This window comes from Lonchura striata, chromosome 18 (genome assembly GCF_050655825.1).
Source record: "Lonchura striata isolate lonStrDom1 chromosome 18, ASM5065582v1, whole genome shotgun sequence".
Taxonomy (NCBI): domain Eukaryota; kingdom Metazoa; phylum Chordata; class Aves; order Passeriformes; family Estrildidae; genus Lonchura; species Lonchura striata.
The window spans coordinates 5,243,886-5,266,198 of record NC_140720.1 but is presented as its reverse complement, the minus strand read 5'-3'; the positions used below and the strand labels follow the sequence as shown (position 1 = coordinate 5,266,198).

At 39.1% G+C, this 22,313-nt stretch overlaps 1 protein-coding gene across 25 annotated transcripts; it reads left to right on the top strand.

Moving 5' to 3' along the window:
* The first annotated feature begins 711 nt into the window (after nucleotides 1–711).
* On the top strand, nucleotides 712–21,995 carry ZNF207 (zinc finger protein 207). 25 transcript variants are annotated; one of them, XR_014949312.1, is made up of 15 exons: nucleotides 712–886; nucleotides 2,292–2,418; nucleotides 2,850–2,988; nucleotides 3,523–3,690; nucleotides 4,352–4,427; nucleotides 4,924–4,971; nucleotides 6,787–6,887; nucleotides 7,930–8,090; nucleotides 8,876–8,968; nucleotides 10,157–10,399; nucleotides 11,073–11,235; nucleotides 11,385–11,568; nucleotides 11,790–11,869; nucleotides 15,955–16,009; nucleotides 19,439–21,995. XR_014949312.1 is itself a non-coding variant. In XM_085556728.1 (13 exons), exons 1-12 carry the CDS (start codon nucleotides 846–848, stop codon nucleotides 11,543–11,545), a joined length of 1,521 nt encoding a protein of 506 aa, XP_085412854.1. In that variant the 5' UTR covers nucleotides 712–845; the 3' UTR covers nucleotides 11,546–11,568; nucleotides 15,955–21,995. The 25 variants fall into 25 exon arrangements, 16 of the variants coding, with proteins under 16 accessions (XP_085412854.1, XP_021393260.1, XP_085412856.1 ...); XR_014949315.1 differs by lacking the exon at nucleotides 8,876–8,968 and having other exon boundaries at nucleotides 6,787–6,857; XR_014949314.1 differs by lacking the exon at nucleotides 11,790–11,869 and having other exon boundaries at nucleotides 19,442–21,995.
* The last annotated feature ends 318 nt before the right edge of the window (nucleotides 21,996–22,313 follow it).

Here is a 22,313-nt window from a genome sequence, read left to right as displayed (position 1 = left end):
TGATGATCTTACAGGTCTTTTCCAACCTCAATGAGTCTGTGATTCTCTTCTAAGCACCAAGTGTACCTGTGGTGAGCAGGAGAGCCATGGTGGCAACACAGACACACACCCTGATGGATTGTCACTGTAACAGAGGGACCAGCCCTGTCCAGGTACAGGTAACTAACTGATGGGTCAACACATTTAAGTTGCTTTTATTGTGTTCTCGCACCCAGCAACACAGGTACTGCCAGCACCAGAACACTGCACAGAGCAGCCAGCTTCTTGCCCAGTAACATTTAGTGAGGAAAACACAGTTTCTCTGTGACATTAAACACGAAGACAGGCAACAGTTCAGATTAGGAGGAAACTCTTTGAGAGTGATGAGGTCCTGGAACAGGATGTCCAGAGAAAGTTGTGGCTGCCCCATGCCTGCAAGTGTTCAAGGTGAGGTCGGACAGGGCTTGGAGCATCCTGCTCTAGTGGAAGGTGCCCCTGCCCATGGCAGAGGAGTGGAACGAGAGGGGCCTTAGAGCCCCTCCCAGCCCAAACCACTCCGTGACTGTTTCTGTGACACGCTCTGGCCCCTCAGCAGAGCACTTACACCCCGCCTGGGCAAAATGGCGGCGGCGCCGTGAGGCGTCACGGGACCGCCCGGGGGGGCGGGGGGGCCAACGCCGGCGCGTCACGTGGGCGCCCCCACCCCACTGGCGCGGTGTGTTCTGGGAGCTCGGAGGCCGCAGCGGCGCCTGAGGGGGCTCGGCCGCCATTTTGTGCCTCTCGCTCGGAGCGGGGCGGCCGCGCGGGCGCTGCGGCTCTGAGGGAGCGCTCGGCTCTCCTGCTCTGTAGGCCGGGGTGACGCCGCCATGGGCCGTAAGAAGAAGAAGCAGCTAAAGCCTTGGTGCTGGTATCCTTCTGTGTGGGACGCGGCGGATGCCGAGAGCTGGGTGGGGGAGGGTAGCGGCGCGGCCTGGCGCGGTCGGGACTCGGTGCCATTCCGTCGCTTCCCGAGATGGGGCTCAGCCCTGCTCCCCACGCTCCTTGCGGTTTGTCTCGGTGCTTGGCCCTGTTCCAGCCCTGTTCCCCTCGGGATGGGGCCCGGTCCGTGCCCTTCCTGTGCTCCCCGCACGGCCTTGGGCCCGCTCCCGGCGCCCTCGCCGCGGCCTCCCGCCCGATCCCTAAAGCCGGCACAACGGGAAATGGAGAATGGCCTTTATCCCTTGCGAGGGATAAATGGAGAAAATCCTGTTACTGATAAATGCATTTATTCACGGTGGGATGTGGTTATAAGAGAATTTTTATAAAGCTCTTCTCTTTTTTCTTCGTGACGGGGGGAAGCTTTCAATTTGTAATTGCTGTATCATGATCAGGTTTAATTTTTTAGTACCCAGAAATACTGGTGGATTTTTATTTGATCGCTCCTTGAGAATGTACTTACTGTTGTGGAGTGTTTACAAATTTACCTTCTCACGTTTCTGTCCTCTAGAATTCTTTAATAAAGAAATTTAAAAGGTGCTCCGAGGTATTGTACCATTTTGTCTTGGAAGGTATCTGTGACTGTTTTAGGCATTAATTTATTTCACGTTTTGGAGGAAGTAAGGGACACATTGTTAGCAATGTTAACATTTTCTAAATAATAAATAGCTAATGTGTATTTGTCCCGCTTAGGAAAATGTGTAAAGTGTTTGCTGAAATATCAATGCTCGCCCACAGAAAGGAAATGCAGTTTGCCTCTTATATTACACAGATGTCCAAACAGTTCTTTGCTTAAAATATTTCTTTTTAAAAGCAGAGAATTCTCCAGTTACTGCAGTAAATTATGCTGTGTCATAATAATTGATATCTGGATAACTGGAAGAGGAAGAGAATTTTTAACTAAAACCTTTGTTCTCTTTTATGATTGTTAGTCACTGGTAATTGATTAAAGAGACACTTCTGAGTGATTTGCGTAATTTCCCTTTTGCTGATTTCAAGCCTGTTTCTCCTTTAATGCTGTAGCAGCATTCACACCCCTGAAGAGAAAAATAGCTAGGACTTGAAAACCCTGAGTCAAACAATATAGAATCAGATGATGATTCTGATTGCCTGCAGACAACTTCCCACTTTTGTACCTGTTTAAAGAGGTGTGTGGTGGACTGGATGAGGATGCTTGCTTTCAGACATCCATGAAATATTTGTCACCCTTTGAACGCTCAGAGATGCTTCTTGTGCCTTTCTTTTGCTTCAGGAAAAATCACACTGGTGCTCATTACCTTAGTCCTATCTAGAAGGTCATTTCCAGTATTGAATGTTTCCTTAACAGTCTTCAATAGGTACTGTAATAGGGATTTTGATGATGAGAAAATCCTTATACAGCATCAAAAAGCAAAGCACTTTAAATGCCATATATGTCATAAGAAACTCTATACAGGACCTGGTTTAGCTATACACTGCATGCAGGTAAGGCCTGTTAGATTTATGTGAGCTTTTCTTTACAGCATCTGAAATTGAAATGAAGTGTCCTTAAGGGCGGTTGGAGGCTTCCAGAGTCTATAAAACTGGTGAGAAGAGGGCAGCAATGGCCTGCTTGCAGCACAGGAATCCCGCTGTGTCAGCACTCAAATGGCCGCTGTGCAGCAGAGATCTTTCTCAGGAGTTGTGTAGGAGTGAAGGAGTTGTGCTGTCTAGTTTTTCTAAGTTTATGTAAGCTGGTTTTAGGGGTAATAGTAGTTACCAGAGATTAGGATGCTCAGATCAAGAAAATGTTTGGCCAGAGAGATTAGTCCCATTAAGGATGTTCCTTTTAGTCTTGAAACTGCCTGAAGAACACAGGGAATTTACACTGAAATGTGGTCAGCAGGATTTGTTTAGGTTGTTTTTTTTTTCTTTAGGTACATAAAGAAACAATAGATGCTGTTCCAAATGCTATTCCTGGAAGAACAGACATTGAACTGGAAATCTATGGAATGGAAGGCATTCCAGAAAAAGACATGGAGGAACGGAGGAGGTTACTTGAACAAAAAACTCAGGGTAAGGTGTAATGTGGCTGTTTGTCTTAATTCCCTGTTGTGTTCCTTACTCAGCTCTGGCACTTGTGAGGGTAGGATTTAATGCCTTCTCTGATGGCAGCTCCAGGCATTTGCCAGCCACGTGGGAGGGATTTTTCCTTTCCTGTTCAGAAGTAGATGCTCCCAGAGCAGCTCCAACAATTACCTAATGAATATGGGCAAGGTCATTTATTTGTGGGGGTAAAGGGAGGAAAGGCTAGAGGTAAAACTGTCCTGATGGTTCTTAAATGCTTTGCTGTTCAAGCATACCCTTGGTTGAACTGCTTTGGTTGCAGCTTGGCAGTGTGACATTGGCATAAGGGCAGATCCTCTGTGTGTTCAGGCAGTGTGAGTCATGTGCCTTCCCTTTATTTGTGGCTATATGTGGGCTCATGCAGCATTGTTTCTTTGTATTTGTGACTTTTTGAACAATGATAAGGTTTGAATTTTTCTATTAGCTAGTTTTATGGAATATAATTTGTGTTCAGTTTGACCATATGTGTTGTACTGTCTGCAGAGAGCCAGAAAAAGAAACAACAGGATGATTCTGATGAGTATGAAGATGATGAATCTGCAGCTTCAACTTCATTTCAACCCCAGCAAGTTCAGCCACAGCAGGGGTACATTCCCCCAATGGCACAGCCAGGTTTGCCTCCTGTGCCAGGTGCACCAGGGATGCCTCCAGGTGAGAGCGTGTGTTATGTTAGGTAGTTGCTGAAAACCTCACTAGAAACATTAATTGCTGCTTGCAAACTTGGGTAGTAATCTGCCCTTTTAAAACTGAGGTCACAGAATAGCTCTGGGAGGTGCAGATAAGTAATTTCTTCATTTTTTTCCACTGTTCTGTGCATGAGCACATCTTCATTGGTGGGCTAGATTCAGATATCTAATGCTGGCATGTAGATTGAAGGCATGTGGTAGTAAGACAGGTTAGTGCTTCAAACAGAAGTCTGCCAGTGATATTTGTTCATGGTATTTGTAACAGGGTTTTGGGAACAGGGCAGAGCTGCTGTGTGTCTGGAGACTTCTAACACAGAACAGGCCATTGATACACAGGCCACAGATGCAGTGAGGAAAGAATTTTCATCAGTGAATGAAGAAAATTATATCTTGTAATAAGATGTCTTCTTTGGAGACCACAGAAAATTCACAGTCTTGCAGGGCTGAGGACAATCAAAGTCAAATTTGCAGATAGTATTATATTGCACTGTTCATAAGCAATATTATTTCAAAATTCAATCTTTCAGAACTTGCTGTAAAGCATTTATCCAGTGTAAACATAGTACATGACATTTGTTTGCAACTGTATGTCATCAGAGTTGTTGAAAATGTATTTTTATTTTAAGGTATACCCCCATTAATGGCAGGTGTTCCACCTATGATGCCTGGAATGCCTCCAGTTATGCCTGGAATGCCACCTGGGTGAGTAGCAAGAAAGATTTAATATTATATGTTCATACTGTGCATTTTGAACTGTCAGATAAAAAGTAAAGCTAATTCAAAGAATGTACAATAGGGAATTGTGAACTCTGTAACTTAAAATATTAAGACTGACCAAAGAACTGGATGGCTGTAAACCAACATGTAAAATATGGCCAAACTGGGTTTATGTATAAAGTATCTTGCATTTCTCCTGCCTTAATAGTTATTAAGTAGTAATATGTTAAAATAAAATTTTGTTGTGTTGGTTTAGAGCCTTCTGTGAGCCACTATTCCCTTGTGAATTGCACATATATTGTGCATCTGGTTATCAGTCATCAACATAACAGGAAAAAAGTACTGGATAGATAATATTTTTCTTGTATTTTGGGCAGAGTATGTTGGTTTTTATGCTTGTTATGGGGTTGACACCATACCCTATCACAATGTGTTTGGAAATTCACAGTTAGATTTTTGATTTTGTCATAAATTTTCACAGATTACATCAACAGAGAAAATACATGCAGTCATTTTGTGGTGGAAACATGTAAGCATCTCATTAATGTAATTCTAGGTACATTCATTATGCCATTTTATGTCATGTTTTTGATAAGCTAGAAATTGTTTTACTGAAAACCTTTGAATATTGCCTAAGAATTTGGGGAAGGTGTCTGATTAGATTTTGTTACTGTATAATACATGAAGGTTTTATGTTTTTATCTAAATGAATATTACAAAAGTGTATGTGAAATGCATTCTACAAAATATAAACCAAATAGACCCTTAGAGAGTTAAAACCTCTCTTGAAACAGAGCTTGAACAGCTCCATGTGCTCGATCCTTGACGCTGCAGGACATGCTGCAGGAACTCAGTTTAATCTAAACTTTAAGTTAACTGAGGAGAAAGCTCTGTGTCTTCTGAGACATACTGATTTAACAGTCTTTGACTTTAAAAATCATATCATAGTCAAACATGGTTTGGATGCTCATCAGATCTAGCTTTTCTGGGTGGAAATGCAACAGAATTTAATTCGGTTGTCTGACATTTAGTCCTCATCAAATTTCCTGTTAACTTCAGGTGAATATTATGTCACCTGTAAAAACACAAATTAATTTGCTAAAATTTCAGTGCATTTCATTTTGGGAGGAGAGGGTGGTGTTGCATTATGCTTTTATCTATTCTAATCTAAATTTTTGCTTACTTAACCTGATTGACCTTTGTTTAAAAATTACCAAAGAATTAAGAGACACAAAGCAACTTTGGTGTTAGAGTGCCACCCGTTCTAGCACTATCTGCAGTTTCTCAGAAGTCATTCTTCTGGGGCAGCAGGCACTGAGCATCCAGCACTTATTTTGATGTCTGCTGGGCAGCAAGACTGACTTTGCCTTCTCCAACCAAAAAAAGGGACGATGGGTCTGTGTTCCCAGTCACTGCTGCTGCTGCAGTGGGTGTTTTCTGTGTAGCAGTGATAGACAAGTTGAGAGCAGAAATCAGACTTTGCCAGAAAGAATGCTCACCTGTTCATGGGGTTTGATCTGAAAACAGCAGTGGTGAAGGTGTCTTAACTGTCACACAAACAGAAACTGCTTCTTAGTGGGGTTTTGGTTTGTGCTGGAGTGCTGCAGATCAGCTTATCTTGCTCGCTAAAGTAATAAACATTCCTTTATTTTATTTCAGTAATTGTTTTTTGAATGTCTGCAAAAAATCAAGCAAAATTAAGCTACCCTTGTTTGTTCCCTGTAAAGGGCTCATACATATTCATCTAGGAAGAGAAACCAAATGGTTTCTTTTTAATGTGGAGAAAAAATGTTACAATGAGGATTTCTCATATTAAAAAAAACCAAAATCCCACTTTATCATTAGTGTATGGAGTGTTTTCTAGAATTGAAACTCCAGAAGCTTTCTTGCCCTGTGATCTCTGCTCTGCTTTTATCAATAATTTTGGATAGTTCTACAGCTCTGGGTTATCTGCCAGTCAGTGTCAGAGGGGAGCAATAGCAGATGTACAGTGATTGTAGGTGATAGGAGCAAGCTGCTTTTCCTGCATTCAGACTCCATGAGTTACTGAGATCAGGTTCTTGGAACACTGCTGCAGCTTGCAGTCTTGAGAGAGATTTCAAGAGACACTAGTTCTGGGAATCTCAGAGGAATTGAAATATTGAGAAATTAAATTTCAAATAAATGTTTGGGGTTTTGGGTGCTGGGTTATGTTCTGGTTTTATTGTTGTGGAGTCAGTTTGGAATTGCCTCTCTTTAGAGCTTTTAAAATTACTTACCATTTTTTATCTAATACAGGGATGTGCCAATTGTCTTAACACTTTATCATGAGTGTTCATACCAGTGCTCATTTTCTTTTCAATAGGATGATGCCAATGGGTGGAATGATGCCTCCTGGGCCAGGAATCCCACCTCTTATGCCTGGTATGCCACCAGGTAGGTCAGGGTTGTCGAACTCGTACTATGGTGAGAGTTTAATTATATTTATTTATTTTCCTTAAGATTTAGAATTTATGTAAAGAACATACAGACTTTTGGTACCACCCACCAACCACCTTTATGTGGTTGGCCTGCCACAAAAGCCAGTCTTGTGCAGAGGTGGTTGATTCATGGCTTCTGATTATAAATAATTATTTGATTTTTGTACCGTTGTTAAAGTAAAAAATAGAGTTTTTTGTTTTATTGCACTTTGTCACACTGTTGTGTTGCCTGGTCTCTCTTCATCCCTTTCTTAAATTAATGTTTGTGCCTGTATCCCTTTTTTAAATTAATGTTTGTGGCTGATTGGAAAACAGTAATGATTGAAAATGTGGAAAGTGGGGAATAGTTGGGTAGTCTACTGAACTAATGAGCCTGCAGTGTGAAGAAACTTAACTGACATTTTAGTTTCTTACCATAGCTAGAAGAGATGTTTGTTGTGCAGCTCTTAAGTAGCCCTAAGTTCCTTGGGTGTTCCACCTGACCAGCAGCTAGTTTGCTTGATGGAACCCATGGGAGCTGTTAACTTCCCACTGACCCTCTCCTAGAGCTGCACACACACCAAATGCAGATGTTGTGGTGATACTACAAAATGTTCCAATCCACTTTACTAATGACCCCAGCAAAGCTGGCAGTGTTTTGGTCACAGTTCTGATACTGTTCAGAAACAATTCAGTCTCAGATTTTGTGAGTGTCATCAATGCTCTTGGCAGCATAGGTGCAGTGTGTCAGAAACAGTTACTGCATGAATTGTATTGGCTTATTGAGAGCATAAACTTCATTATTGCAGCTTTAGTAAAAAACAACTTAATCCAGAATTGCTCTGAAGTGTTTGAGATTACTGCCTGTGCACGATCATAGACTGGTGATTGCTGGCATTACCATTTGTCATGTTTTATTTTACTGTTGCCTTAAAAATACATCTTGTGGTGGGAAACTTTGTTCTAAGGAGTACTGGGAGCAGTATTGTCTAAAGGAATATTTGTGCTTCCTGGAGCCTGATCTGCTGTCCACTGTTTGTGGTTTGTAGGGATGCCCCCTCCTGTTGGGCCTCGGCCTGGCATGCCTCCAATGACACAAGCACAGCCTGTTACAGCCCCAGGCATTCTAAACCGGCCTCCAGCTCCTGCTGCAGCAGCACCGACCCCACAACCTCCAGTTACTAAACCACTCTTCCCAAGTGCGGGGCAGGTAAGGTGTCCCAGAGACTGGAATCTCTTGTTATATTCTTTAAATTGCCACTGTGTCAATAGTGCCTATTTATTACTGAGGAGGCCCAAGAAATGACTGGTTCAGGTTTTTGCTTGGGTTGATGATTTATTCAGTGTAGTGCTTGAATGAATTTTAAAAGATTCTTTTGTTTGTCTTAAAACAGCTGTGAAGCCAGACAGAAGTTCTGTAGGCACTGGGGAAGAAAGGAGTAGGCAAAACACTCTTAAATGCCTTTACATTTGTCTATAAGGGAACTTTGGGTGGGTGAAGAGATATGTTTTCTACAGGAATCTGATAGCATAGAATCTAACTAAAATTTCCAGATTAAAAATCTTGACGTGGCTTATTCTCACTTATAATGGGTTCTCTACTGATAAATGGATGAATTATTCTGTAGTCTTGTTAAACCGGTTAAACATTGCCTGAGTTAGGAGGTTTTTTTACTTCAAAAAGTTTAGGAGTAAGTAATTGTGAAAAGTTAATTTCAATGTTTTGGGGGGCGGGGGGAAATGGGGAATTGATACTGGCTTGTGACCTCTTCCCTTTTAATGCACTTTTTCATGGGTCCTGGAGTTCTTTCAAGTATGTTGCAGAAGCCTTTGTAATGTACTGTTTGCATTTTGGGCTTCTGCAGGGAAGATACATGTTTACAAAAATACAGTCCTTTCATGAGGGAGGACTTAGTATAAGAAATCCTTTCATCTGGATACTTTCCACCCATTTGTTTGGACACTTTTCACTGTTTCCTTTCTTTTATGCTACAGATGGGGACACCTGTCACAAGCTCAAGTGCAGCTTCCTCCAATTCAGAAAGTCTCTCAGCATCTTCTAACGCTCTGTTTCCTAGCACAGCACAAGTACGCAGGAAGTCACAGTTTAAAACAAATTGCTTTGCAACTTAACCCTTTGGACCGTTCTGTAAAATCTAAAATTGACTAAACATCTTCAGATAATTTCTCTTATATTCCTGATTATGTTTAGCTGGTAAAACTGCAGAGTCCTTGATTATGAGTTGCATCTTACCAGAAACAAGCATGTCAAAGTGCCCAATTTTTCTTAGTGTGAAAGAATGAAATGTAACATCCTGGTTCTAAAGGGTTAAAAGAGCATGAAAGCAGTTAAATGCATTTTAGTGGGCAGTGGTTAGCTTGATGCATGGTGAAGGCTTTTTAGTTTATGTTGTTTAATATGTCACATCATAATGTAGGGAATTTTAAATTTGCATTATGTGCAAAATGTTAATTTTTTTTTTTGATTGGGAGGTTCAGATAATTTTAAATATCCAGTGATTAGAAACAAAAGCATTCTCTCATAACTAAGGTTTGCTTTGGAGATTGCTGTGTCTTTAGAGAAAGCTTTGAAAAACAGACACCTACAGGGTTTTTTTAACGGAAGAGTAGGAGAAATGAAATGTTGAAATCTCTAGTGGACTTCTGACATGCTTCCATTGATTCTTCATTCACAAATAAGATTAAAATTCTGTAGGTAGATGTAGTACTTTGTGAAAATACTGCAGTGTGTTTATAGAGAGAACATTTAAAGTCCTGATGCAGTAGAGCTTTCTTAAATATTTTGATTAAAATATTTCTTATATACCTAATTTTAATAAATACTAGCACTTCGAGCTGTACTCTAAACTAATGGTTGCCAAAATATGTTAAATTAGTGAAAGACTAATGAATTTATGCTTAGAGGCTCCTAAAAATAGTGTTTCAGGAAAGATTTACACATTTTCCAAATTCAGTGTTTGAGATAAAATAGTAGGGTGTTTTTTTCTTTGTTGTTCCTTTGTTTGTTCCTTTGTTTGACCTGCAGATTTTAGACTTTCCTGTGTGTGTGTGTATATGTGTACATACTGGGGTTTATTTTGTCTTGGTTTCAGTTGCTCTAGTATGCAGTAAGGCTGAACTTTACTTTTGTCAAGCTTGTTATAATTATAGATCTCACTGGAACATTTCAGAGGTCTAACAGTCATCGTTTAAGTTTTCTTAAGTGAAAGCTTTCTTTATTTGAGAAATAAATATTGACCTGTCTCTGTTTCACAGGCTGCAGCAGCTGTGCCAGGGCCAGTTGGTACCGATTTCAAACCTTTGAATTCTACACCTGCAACAACAACAGAACCCCCCAAACCAACATTCCCGGCTTACACACAGTCTACAGCCTCAACCACTAGCACGACAAACAGCACTGCAGCTAAACCAGCTACATCTATCACAAGTAAGCCTGCTACCCTCACAACAACCAGTGCAACCAGTAAGTTGATCCATCCAGATGAGGATATATCACTGGTAAGTTAACATATTTTCATTGTCTTAATGAAAAATGCAATTTGTGATGATATAGCAGGTTGAATGGAATTTCATCTGTGCTCTGCCTTATGTGTATTTTAGTAATGGTGAGAGGGCAAACTGGCAGAAGAAATGTAACTGAGAGAACTTCTTTAATTAAAGTGATGACTGGCATATTGGCAGTGATCTTGCTGCAGTTTAAGCCTTAGTTTTGGTGGTGGTGGGAAATCTCACAGTCCAAAATACAATTTGGACTTTACTGCATGTGTCTTGAAGTTAACTAGGCTTGGATAATAAGTGTAGAACAAAAGATTGAACAGCTTGAAGTTGTTTTGATGCTATTATAGCAGTTAGAAATATGGAATTTATGAATTAAAAAATTAATATTAATTACAGTTCAGAGATCTTTAGATTTGTGTTTTTAAAAGAAAAAGCCTTTACTCAGCTAGGAGAAAGGGAGAATTTGAGTTCCATGCAGAATGCTTGAATTGGTCTGTATTAAGGAAGAAAGTCTGCAGAGAGGGGGCAAATCCTACTGCTGCTGTGTAATGTTACTAGTAGTCTTTTAACTTGTAGTTAAAATAGTTTAGTAATGTACTTTGTTGCACTTCTATTTACTTTGCTTTTGGTAAGTTTTAACCCAATGTGTTGTGATTGTCTCTTCTGGTTCTAGGAAGAGAGAAGGGCACAGTTGCCTAAATACCAGCGCAATCTTCCTCGACCAGGCCAGGCTGCCCTGGGTAATCCACCAGTTGGACCAATTGGAGGTATGATGCCACCACAGCCAGGAATTCCTCCACAACAACAAGGAATGAGACCTCCCATGCCACCTCATGGTAATCATAAGTTTCCCAGCTTTTTGTTTTTGGAAAGATTTGTTGCCTATGCTAGCAGGGAGGGGTGAAGCTTTTCACAAGATACACTTTTCACTATTAAAAAAAAAATTTAAAAATTATTCTTTGCATCTTAACTATTCTGTTTATAGGTCAGTATGGTGCTCATCATCAGGGCATGCCAGGATATCTTCCTGGGGCAATGCCTCCATACGGTCAGGGACCTCCGATGGTGCCCCCGTACCAGAGTGGACCTCCTCGCCCTCCGATGGGAATGAGACCGCCCGTAATGTCGCAAGGTGGCCGCTACTGATGCTCCTACTCACGCTCTAATAGGTTTGGAGATTAAACCTTTTCTCATCTTGTGCTGTTAATATAGCCGAGCTTCCGTCAGTTAAGGCTTCATTGTGACTTTTAAAAAAATAAGTATCTTCCCACATGCAAGGAGCTATTGGACATTCTTATTTTACATGGGAAAAATTATTTGGAATAATAACAGGAACTTTTCCTGATGTTGCAATTTATACTGTATGGCTTCTTTTTCATGTTTCATCTAGGTTTTTAGAAGTGAAGTATAGTAAATATGGTTCGTTAAATTGTGAAGGCGCTGGAATTACATGAACATACCACCTTAAAGGCAAGTTCTGTAATGTTACGTTGCTATTTGTGAAATGATGCCTTCACAGCACTTCAAGTGCTGTTGGACTTCATGTCCCCAACATAGTTTGGTGAGGGCTGTAACTGTTCCCAACTACTTGTACATTAAAGTCTGAACTTGTAACAATATTTAATGTATTTAGAGTTCTTCCTGTTCCAGGGTTTAAGTAAACTGACCCACTAAGGTCATGTGACTTTTCTGTACTGTTATAAACTTCATTGTAATAAAAGAGGAGAAAAATTTATATGCCTTTTTATTCGTGACCAGCTGTGGACAACTGCCTGAAAGGTTTGTACAGATGCATGCCGTGGTAGCCATTGGTGTAATGAACACAGTTATTGGTACTGTTTTGATAAAGTCTGAATTCCTTATTCTAAAAAGTCACTCCTTAGCTGTACACCTGAGTAGACAAAGACCTGTACACTTATTAACTGACTCCTCAAAACTGAGGCTGCAGGAGGCACATCCTAACTCTTGGTTGTAACTTCTCTTAATGCATATGTTTCTTTATTTGTGCTTTCTTGTCCTCAATAAATTTTACATGATTTCTAGTCCTGGCACTTGCTTGCAGGATGTGACAGTGCTCTGAGATACATCCTAGTGCCAGGGTGAGTCCCATTAGTTCACTCTGCAACTGATACTTTTTAATGTGCAAGTGGAGGTGAATTTTAGGATCCTTTTAGGTGAAGATTTCTAGAAGCTTAGGTGCATGGCACACGGGTGAGTGACTTCCAGTTAATGTATTGGAAGTTGACCTGCAAAAGAGAAATAGTAGCTGAACCCTCTTAATGCATAGAAGAGACAAAGCAGGCAAGAGTAATGTGTTACATGCTATATTTTTACTTTAAATGTTCAGATTTTCATGTTTTGGCAGTCTCTGAAAGGTGAACCATCTGTTGTGTGCTCTGAGCAGATGTTGTCTGAGTGTTCTTGAGCCATTCAGTGAAAGTTTCTGGAGTAAGAGACCTTCTTTATCAAAGAGATGTCCTCCCTTTATGAATTAGTAATTTCTGTTTATAAGAGGAAGAGTGACCAGTTCCTGCTAAAGTTGTAATTAAGTGACATCATGCGTTCCTGTGTTATACCTCTGATGAGAATGTAGACGGAGACTTCTTGTAGGGGAGGGAAGTGAAAGCCTCTCTGTCTTCTGAACAGGGAAAAAAGAGGGGTAAATTTTTCATTTGCAGGTCAACTTTAAATACATGTTCCAGCCTCAAGCCTTATCTGCAGTTTAATTAATGGGGATATATCTTCTTTAAGGTGGGGTAGAAGGATCATCAGCATTTTTGTGTCATTCTATTCATAGATGTTTTTGTAGATGGTGGAAGTTTTTCACTTAATACTGAGCATTATGGCTGTGTTTCTTGGAAGTCTTAGGGTTTTGTAGCTACACTAAAGCACTTCATGTGGCTTTATTCTGTACTCTCTCTTAAAAGTGCAAAAATAACAGTACAGCTAAAATACTACATTGTCTCAGCTTCTGAACTGTGGTCACGGAATGTCTCAAAAGCACTAGAGCAACCAGTGCAGTTTAGTTACAGCTGAATGGCCTTAGTTTAACCATTAAGAATTGCCAGGGACTTCTTTCTGAAGTGTCAGTTTAAAGACCATAAGTCCAAGCCTCTGTTGAGAAGCAGTTCTTGCTGATCACTGGTGTCAGCTTATCACCTGTCAGATGTGCAGTATTTGGCTTGCAAATGTGCAGAGTGGGGCCTTGATGTCAGTTCTTTTGTTAGCTCTTCATCTTGCTTTAGACGTAAGTCTAACAGATAAAACTTGCTTTGCTGAGGCAATGCTTCTATACTCTGGTTTTCTTCTGTTTCCCTAATTAGGATATTTACAAAACACTGAAGAGATTTTTATGATGTCTTATATTTATTCTTTTTGTAATATTACACATAAAATTCATACATTAAAGTGATCTTAAGTACTGCTTGTAAAACTGTAAAACTCTTGCTTTTTCTGAAGATCATATTGCTGCTCTAAGGATGCTTTGCCCTTCTGCCCCAGTCAAGTAGATTCCTTCTCCCTTTGGTGTCTTTCTGTAATTTTCCATATATTATTTCCAGAGCCCTACTTTTCCTGGGATAAAAATTTATTGCATGCACTGTTAACTTGGCATATTCTGCAAGTTGTATTCATTAAGTTTCACTCTTTTAAACAGTGAATGTCTTATTCTGATAACAGTACCATTTTGTAGCTAATACTGCATAGATTTCAAGCTTGAATACATTTTAAAAATAATCTTTCCTTAGTAGTGATGTTGTGAAAACCCCTCGTAAGTACTGCTGCATGTATTCATTAGTACTTGCATACAAGCAGGTGAACAGTTTTTTCATGATTTTCACATGGATACTTCTTTTCCTGCTCCTGTCATTCCTGTGCAATAAGAGCTGTGATGTGGCTGCCTTCAGTCTTCAGTTACTTTTGTCTCTTGTGTGATTCTTCTGTAAACAGGCAGATGTTTGGGTGCCTGTGTTGTCTTTTGGTCCCTGCCTTCATTTCTTTGGATACTGCTTCTTAGTGTTCAGAGAGTTGGATTTATGGTGCATTTACCCAAAACCAGCAAAACTACTTTGAATGTAATAATTGCTTGTATAAAGACAAAGACTTGGTTTACAGTACCAAGTGTAATCAACATAGCTCTACCAGCAAAATCCCTGATGTAATGCGGTCATGAAAACAGGGTTTTGCTTTAGTTAATCCTTTCCTGGAAAGAGATTGCAGAAGACTTTATGATTATAGAAAAGCATCTCTTGTGTAGCTGTTGCAGGACCCTAGTGATGTAATTACATAGGCAGAAGCTTTGTTTTTCAGTTGTTGCTTAAATTTGCCACAGCAGATCTTGCAATAAAATTCAGACTTGCAAGTGCATTTTGACCAGTCTTGAGATTGTAATAATGCAGATGTTGAATACAAAGGAATAGGCTACAAGAAAATTTCAGACACAGGTGGGAAAATAGGTTTAGCAAAAAACATGCCAGAATTTATTGCATCTAAGATTCTGTAGAAAGTTCTCCATTATGTTATGCATGGTCTCACAATATCATAAGTAGCTGATCTCTAGGGCAGAGTGGATGAGACTTGCATGAAAGAACCTTGAAAAAGCCTAGGTTAGATTTTTAGAAGTCTTTATATAACTCTTCCATACAGTCATTAGAATAGCCTTCTGCCATTGGCAAAATTGCTTTAAATAAAATTTTATTTAGCTGGCATATGTAGGCTGAAGGTTTCTTCAGAGACCTTTGGATTACTTTTTTTTTTCCCCCACAAATGATATTTTAGGTGCTGATAACAAATTTGAGGCTGGGCTGTTTATCTAATAACAATGGATAAGTATTCCTCGCTCTGTGCATGCATGGGACAATATAAACAAGCTTCTAGAAACACAGCTGCATCTGCCTTCTGTGGTTTCTGCCAGTATTTTAGTCTGTGGAGCTCTTGAGCAGTACTGACACAGAACTGGATAATTTACTATCTTAAAATGTGGATGAAATTGAATGGGATAGATAATGTACAGTTACTTTATAGGAATCAAATAATTCTGGATACAAAATGAAAACAAAAATACCAAGATTACTTCTTTTATGAACAGCAAGAAGGTTGTTATGACCTTCAGTTAAATTGAGACTTGATACACCAGTCAATGAGCTGGGGCCACAATTGAAAATGGTAACTAATGACACTTCTTAGCAAATGTCTTAATAATTGTACTGGTCTAGTTTCTACACAAACACTAAGACAAGGTTGAACATTTTCAGTGGCTGGTGGAATCTTTAACTCAATTTTTCATGAACTAGTACATCAAATACTATCACTTAAGGGGAAAAATGCCCCAAGACAACTGACGTTCCATTGATCAAGATGCAAAGCAAAACAAGCTGTCCAATTCAGAAATAGCTACCAACTACAAAAAATACTGTTTGGACCTAGCAAAAGAGGTGCTGTAGCAGTCATTTTCTTTTGTTTGCTTGATCACTGGAATTTTGTTAGTTTTTAATGCATGTCTTTCACTTAATTGGGTCATGTTTTTTCTAAAATTCAAATTTTTCTTCTTCCTATAGCCCTGCCATAGGACAGGCTGAGGCAGAGTCTCAGTGTTGCCCTGTTCAGTCTGAGGCAAGTGGGATTTATTTTATTCATTCTGGGGGCTTTCACAGCTTTATGGCTGTTGGATATTTATGTCCCCAAACTTGCAGCAAGTTTGGTGAAGGCCCCTAAATTTATTTTAATTTAGGTTTTTTATTCTCTTTTGGTAGATGGGCTCTATATTAATATTTCTCTTTTTATTATCATTGTGTTTTTAAGAGTCTTAAGGGGAGGGAACCTGTTTTAAGATGTGTGGGTACCTTTTCTCTTAATGGAATGCATTTCCTTCAAGGCTGGTCAGGTAGTCCTTAAGACACACTGCCCCTCCCCATCGTTCCCTGCATTGCATTTGTGATGTATTTGTTTTTTGGGTTTGGTAGTGTTGATTTTGTGTAGTCTCTGAATTAGTGGCATGTAACCAATTATTAATGTTTTCTCTTCTAAGGATATGTATCTATTGAAAAGCTTAAAATAGATTTGAAGTAGTAAGTTAATTGCTACAAAAATTTGTAGCCCAAATTACAGAATACAGTTTCTTTGAAGAAGGTTAAGATGTTAATACTGCTGTGTTTGTGAGCTGCACCTCAACAAATATTAATGTAGAGCCCTGCGACGAAATAGAGATCAGGTCCAAGTTGGTAACACAGAAGAGTGAGAAATCAAAGCTGCAGATTTTTCAGCTTGCCAGTTTCAGGGAGAACCTTTTCCTCAATCTCTTTTTCCTCAGTTCAGGGAGAACTTTTTCTTTCATCTCAAATACATCAAATTTGAAAATGTTTTGACTATTGCAACAATAGTAAGAGTTGAAAAACTTTTCTTTTAAATCTTGTGAGATTCTGTTTGCATATTCAAAATTAGCTTTATTTGAAGTTCCTTCTTTCACACGGTGCCTAGCAAAAATTTCTGCCCTTTGTGAAGAAAAAGGTGCTCATTCTGTTGCAGATCCCTTGGTTGTGATTGCTTGAAGTTGCTTAAAGAAAGCTTCAGAATAGCAGGTTTGCCTAAGGAGGTCTTGCAGCATACCAGCAGTGAAATAGTAAATAAATAAATGTGCGAGTCTGGTTTGACTTTTTAAAAACGTTCTTGAGATATTTTAAAAGTTTGTGGTGAGGCTTTTTTATGAGCATAGTTGTTTATTTCTTCAAGATTTTGCTAAATAATTACCCCTAATGGGATTTCAAGTAGTTTTAACTCAAGGATAGAGTTGTAATTAACTTAGAGTGGATTGCACATTGATGTTGTACCCTTCTTTGTTTGTACTCTGCCCTTTGCATTTTTCCTGTAGAAAGCACCCTGCAAAATCCATGTTTGACTGGAAAAGTGACATATCCATGTTAACTGTTTCAGAATGGTTATTGAGCATGGTCTTGCTTTGGTAATTCTCATTGTGGTGCTCCCCCTGATAACAGTGAAGATGAGAACGATTCTTCAAGATAAACTACTGCAACTTGTACTTCTTTCACTTGCTTAATTAATAGGACCATTTGGCTTAGTTCTTTTTTCCCTAGAATGTCTAAGGAAACTGTTCAACTCAATACATTGTGGGGCTTGTACTTCTTGCTTTAAGTATCTGAATCTCTTAGAGTCTCAAAATAAAAAATAGGCAAATTTCAAATGCCTCTTTATTTTGAGGGATGAAGTGTGTTCTTAGTTACGTTCCAGTATTGCAGCTCTCATTGCAGCAGTTTGTGTATCACAAAGTTGGACATCTTCCTGATAGTGAAATTTCTTTGCTAAAGTTGGCAGTATTTCAGTGACATGATTTTTATAGATATTAATAAAATGAGGTCTTGGAGTTCAGGTTTTTTTTAAGCTTAAGTAGGGGCACATATCTTTTTTTAAGGAGAACGGGTTACTGATACTTTTCTAAATAGGGTAAATTTGCACCTGATCTATTAAACAAGAAAAGTAACTTGGAGATGTGGTAAATAAAGTGCATACCACATATGAAGAACTTTTAAAAATCTGTATGCTTGCAATCAAAATAATGAGACCAGGGAAATAATGATAGTGCCTGGATTCTGTAAGAATTCAGCTGTCTGTGGCTGCTGTTCTGTCTCATGATTGGGCTAGGCTGGAACTAGTTCAGAGGAAAGGAAGCTTTGGGACAGCTGTAAGGGATCAAGATGAATCAGAAGTGTTTGGAAAGCATAATGTATATGAAGTTCTTTCTCAAGTGGTGAAGAACACTTGGTGAGATGTGTCTGGCACACTGTAAGCAGCAGCTTAGTGCAGTCTTGATTACCAGGGCACACATTCCCAGTAAGGCTCTGTTAAAGGAAATGCAGTTTTACTGCAGTCTTGTGAATGTGTGTGGCTGAGGGAGCTGAGCACTGGAGCCTGCTGCTTTGGCAGCCAGCCATATCCTGTCTGAACCACAGGATCCAGGGTGTTACCTTCAAGCCATTTGTTTCTGGCATCCTGCTGAGACAGTTTTGACTGTCCCTGGTATCAATAATTGTCAGGCTTGGTACTTATATACCTGGACACTGCTGTGAATAGTGAGGCCCTTGTACCTTCTGAACAAGTTTACAATAACCTCCTAAATTCTTGCGGGCTTCCTTGCAGTAGTGACACTCAGCAACACTGTTGTTTTAATGGCAGTAAAATTGACTTCTGCAGAAATACTATCTTGAACTTACTTACCTTAAGGTTTTTCTTTCTTGAGGATATAAAGAAGTGAAAAAGTTTTGAGAAAATAGCAGAATTTTAATGCCAATATCATCCTAACTGAAAAGCAAAGAAGCACATGACATTGAGAGCTTGAAAGCTTCCATATAAATTCTCTTGTTAGCAGTTAAAGTGTGTCTCTGACGGCTAACTGCCTTATATAAGGTTCAAGCTTCTGACATCTTAAACTTTTTTCCCTTAAATTTTGTCTTAAATCTCTTCCATATTCAGAAAAGGGGCACGGGATGTATTTGCAGCTCTTAGTAGCCAATGTGGTTTTTGCTAACAGTAATTTTAATTACCTAAAATGAATGCAGTACAACCAAAGGAAACTATTTCACCATCTCCCAACTTAGGAAGTTATGTAATGCTTTGAGATAAAGATGTCATGCAGGGCTTTTTTCTTTTTAGTTCATTGAGTTGCTTGCACTGAATTCTCTAGCTTCTTTCTCACAAATTTAATGGGAAAATATACATTTTGCTTGTTCACTTGTAAAGTCCAGAATAAGAAAACAGACTTTAAGACTTTAATGAAGGAACCTGGCAATGTAAGTATTGTAATTTCCTTTATGTTTTTAGTAGGCAACAGGTGACCTTGTTAAACTTATTGTTTATGTATAAAAAAATCAGAAGGGCAAATTAAAAGTAGTTTTATAGTTGCCTTTACTTCACATGCTTTTCTTAAGCAACAAATTGCAGTAATTGAAATTTGGCTCTTTTCTTTTAATAAAAATCTAAATTATGGATAAAACACCTTGGTTTAATACAATTTGTGTTTCTGTTAACTAGCAGCAGAATTTCAGCATTTGCTACTTACTGGTAGAGAAGAAAAATTCCACAGAACTGCCAGTACAGGTTAGTTTAATCTGTAAGTACCTGATGTTCCTATTTGAAATAATTTGTTCAAATGATACCACTTAAATACCTGAGGGGAATTTTGGTCTCTGAAATATGATTGTTACCTACTACTGATTCCAGTAGTGAGTGAACAGACTAGATTTTTTTGGAAGATCCTTAATGGATTTAACTATGCTTGTGGACAGTTAAACAATATCTGCGAGCACCTTTAAGGAAAATTTAATACAGAGTCTTGACAAGGAGCCTTTGATATTACTGAAGAATGTGAAAATTTGAAGTCAAAATCACTGTGGTGACATGCAAGTAATTAATGAGGCTGTTTTTTATCAGCAAACCAGCAGATCCCTGTGTTTGTTGTGTTGGGGATTAACCATTTCTGTTTCTAGGAATCCATAGCAGTTTGTAATCTTTCCTTTTCTTTAGCTATTGCTAATTACCCTTTCTTAGCCACAGATTTTTACTTTGTTAGGGTGGTAAGCCAGGAGGTCGTTCTTCTGTGCTTTTTAAATTAATACTTTTGTTAGTTCATTTCAGCACTTCAGATGCTACCTACGACCGTGGTTTTGTCCAACTCTTATCTTACATCAGACTTACTGTTCTGCCTCTACTTTAATTCTGCCCTATTCCATATTCCCAGAAACTCTGGTATTTTATTTCTATTGTATAGAACGTTTTATACCTTAAAATAGGAAAGATTCTTTGTGAATGAATAGAAGATGCAGCTTTCTCTGGAATGGCTGCGTACATTTGTTTCTATTTAGACTTTGAATATCTCATCTCTACACATACCCGTAGAAGAGATGAAAACTTTTCCGTGCTATAGCATGAAGCAGAGATCCACAGCTGGATGGGCTGTAAGATTGTGCTTTAATTCACTTTTGAGGCCATGATGTCCCACTCTGAATTTGAGGGGCTTTTGACATCACTGGTGGGTAATTACTTAGTTGGTACTGTGAGGGCCATAGTTATGTGGTAGCTGAACAGACACTTCAGTTTCACCAGCTCATCTGAAAGGTTTAGATGGGTTTATGAGTGATTTACCACTTCCAGCAGAATTGCTTGTTTTAGGGTTTTGAATTCTTAAAGGGTACTGCAGAATTCATCATAAAAATATACACAGTTTCAAGTCAATTGTATCTTCCCAGGTTTTAGAATACTTACTCTTGCAGCCCCATTGCCTGCCATCTTCTCTACATCAGTTCTTGGTAATTTACATTCAATTACTTTGTCTTCAAAATGAGCTACAGGCAAATTTCTGACTAATGTTGGATAGGTTTTTCTCCCTAGAAGGGGGAAAAAAGGGAAGTCATACATTAATATTTACAATTTAGCTTTATCTCTGCTTAATCTTAATTGCAGGTATGCAAGAATAAAAGGGATACCTTGTTGTGTAGGTATCTCTTTTATTCTTGCATACCCTGTTAACAGAATGTATCTGTATTTCTTACACCATCTGTGGTTGACCCTAGCCAATGCTAGCATTAATGCAGTGCTCAGTACTGAGTTGGAGTGAGTAACTGCTTTTAGCTGCTCAGTTACCTTATCAAGTCTTGGTTTTGGCAGTGGCTGGATGCAGACCTGAACAACTTGTACACCAGCCTGGCAATCAGTGGGGATAACTAAAGGGCAGAGTGTGTTCCATAGTGTCTTAACAAAACAAAGTGCATTTCTCCAGGATAGATCACAGTAGAACTCTGTAGAAAGTCATCTTGTTGTGAAACTTCAAATGGCAATTACTTATGGTACTTTCTGGTAGAATAAAATTTATTTTTTTTGAGATAGGACCAAAACAAGACTGGAAATTTGGACTTTGATTACCAGGTGAGCAGTGTTAAATTGTAGCTCAACTTCTGACACACCATTAGAGCAGCTGTCCATTGTAAAATGGTTCAGCAGTTTTCCCTCCCAGTTCTGGTACTGTGTATTTGGAACAGTTTTTCATTTCCTGCTATTTCCTTAGACTCCTTGCTGACTCCCAATTGCCCTTTTAGAGTTTCTGGTCACTGTGCAGCAAACTCAAAATGAGAAAACTCCAAGCTGGTTTTAGTACCTTCATAAAAGACCTTTAAGCACATGAGTGAATAGTGTCCCCTCTCGGTAGCAGTGTGGCCACAGAAATTAGTGTGTTGTGAAGGGGTTTTTTCTGTAACTTGATTCTGCTTTTGTGTTAAGTGGTATGAAAGGCCTGGGATTACTGATCTTTTTCAAAAGACAGGTGGTGACAAAATACTGATGTTGAATTTAATTCAAGAAAGAGACTGGTAAGTATGTGCATCACTTTAATGCATGCAAATAATAGTAACAATAACAAGCTTAATTTTATAGCATTCAGCTTACAAAGAAGATGAGAAGAAAATACGGATTTAACATCATTTGCATTCACTGGGAACCCTCTCTGAACTGTTCTTCATATAGTCATCTGCACATATAGCCATCTGTAATGTGTGATCATTTTGTAATAGTCTCTGATTAAACAGAAGTGAACCACTGTTTCTGTGTATTTTTTTTTCTCCTCTTGAAAACCTATTTAAATTATTATTGCAACAAATGTTATGGTGAGAGTAACTTAGCACCAGCTTTTTGATCCTCTGTAAGCTGCAGAGACTCATTTGTGTGAGCTCTGACTTGAAGTGGAAGACAATTGAATCCAGCTTCTTAACCTGTAACTTGCTTTTGCTGTTGATCTGCTGTCCTGCTGCTAAGCAGACTATAAAAAGCTATTGAAGTTGGAAGAGTTGGAGTATGGAGGAAAAATTTCTAACAGTGTTTTCATAAAAGTTGGTGGCATGGACCTGCTGGGAGGTGC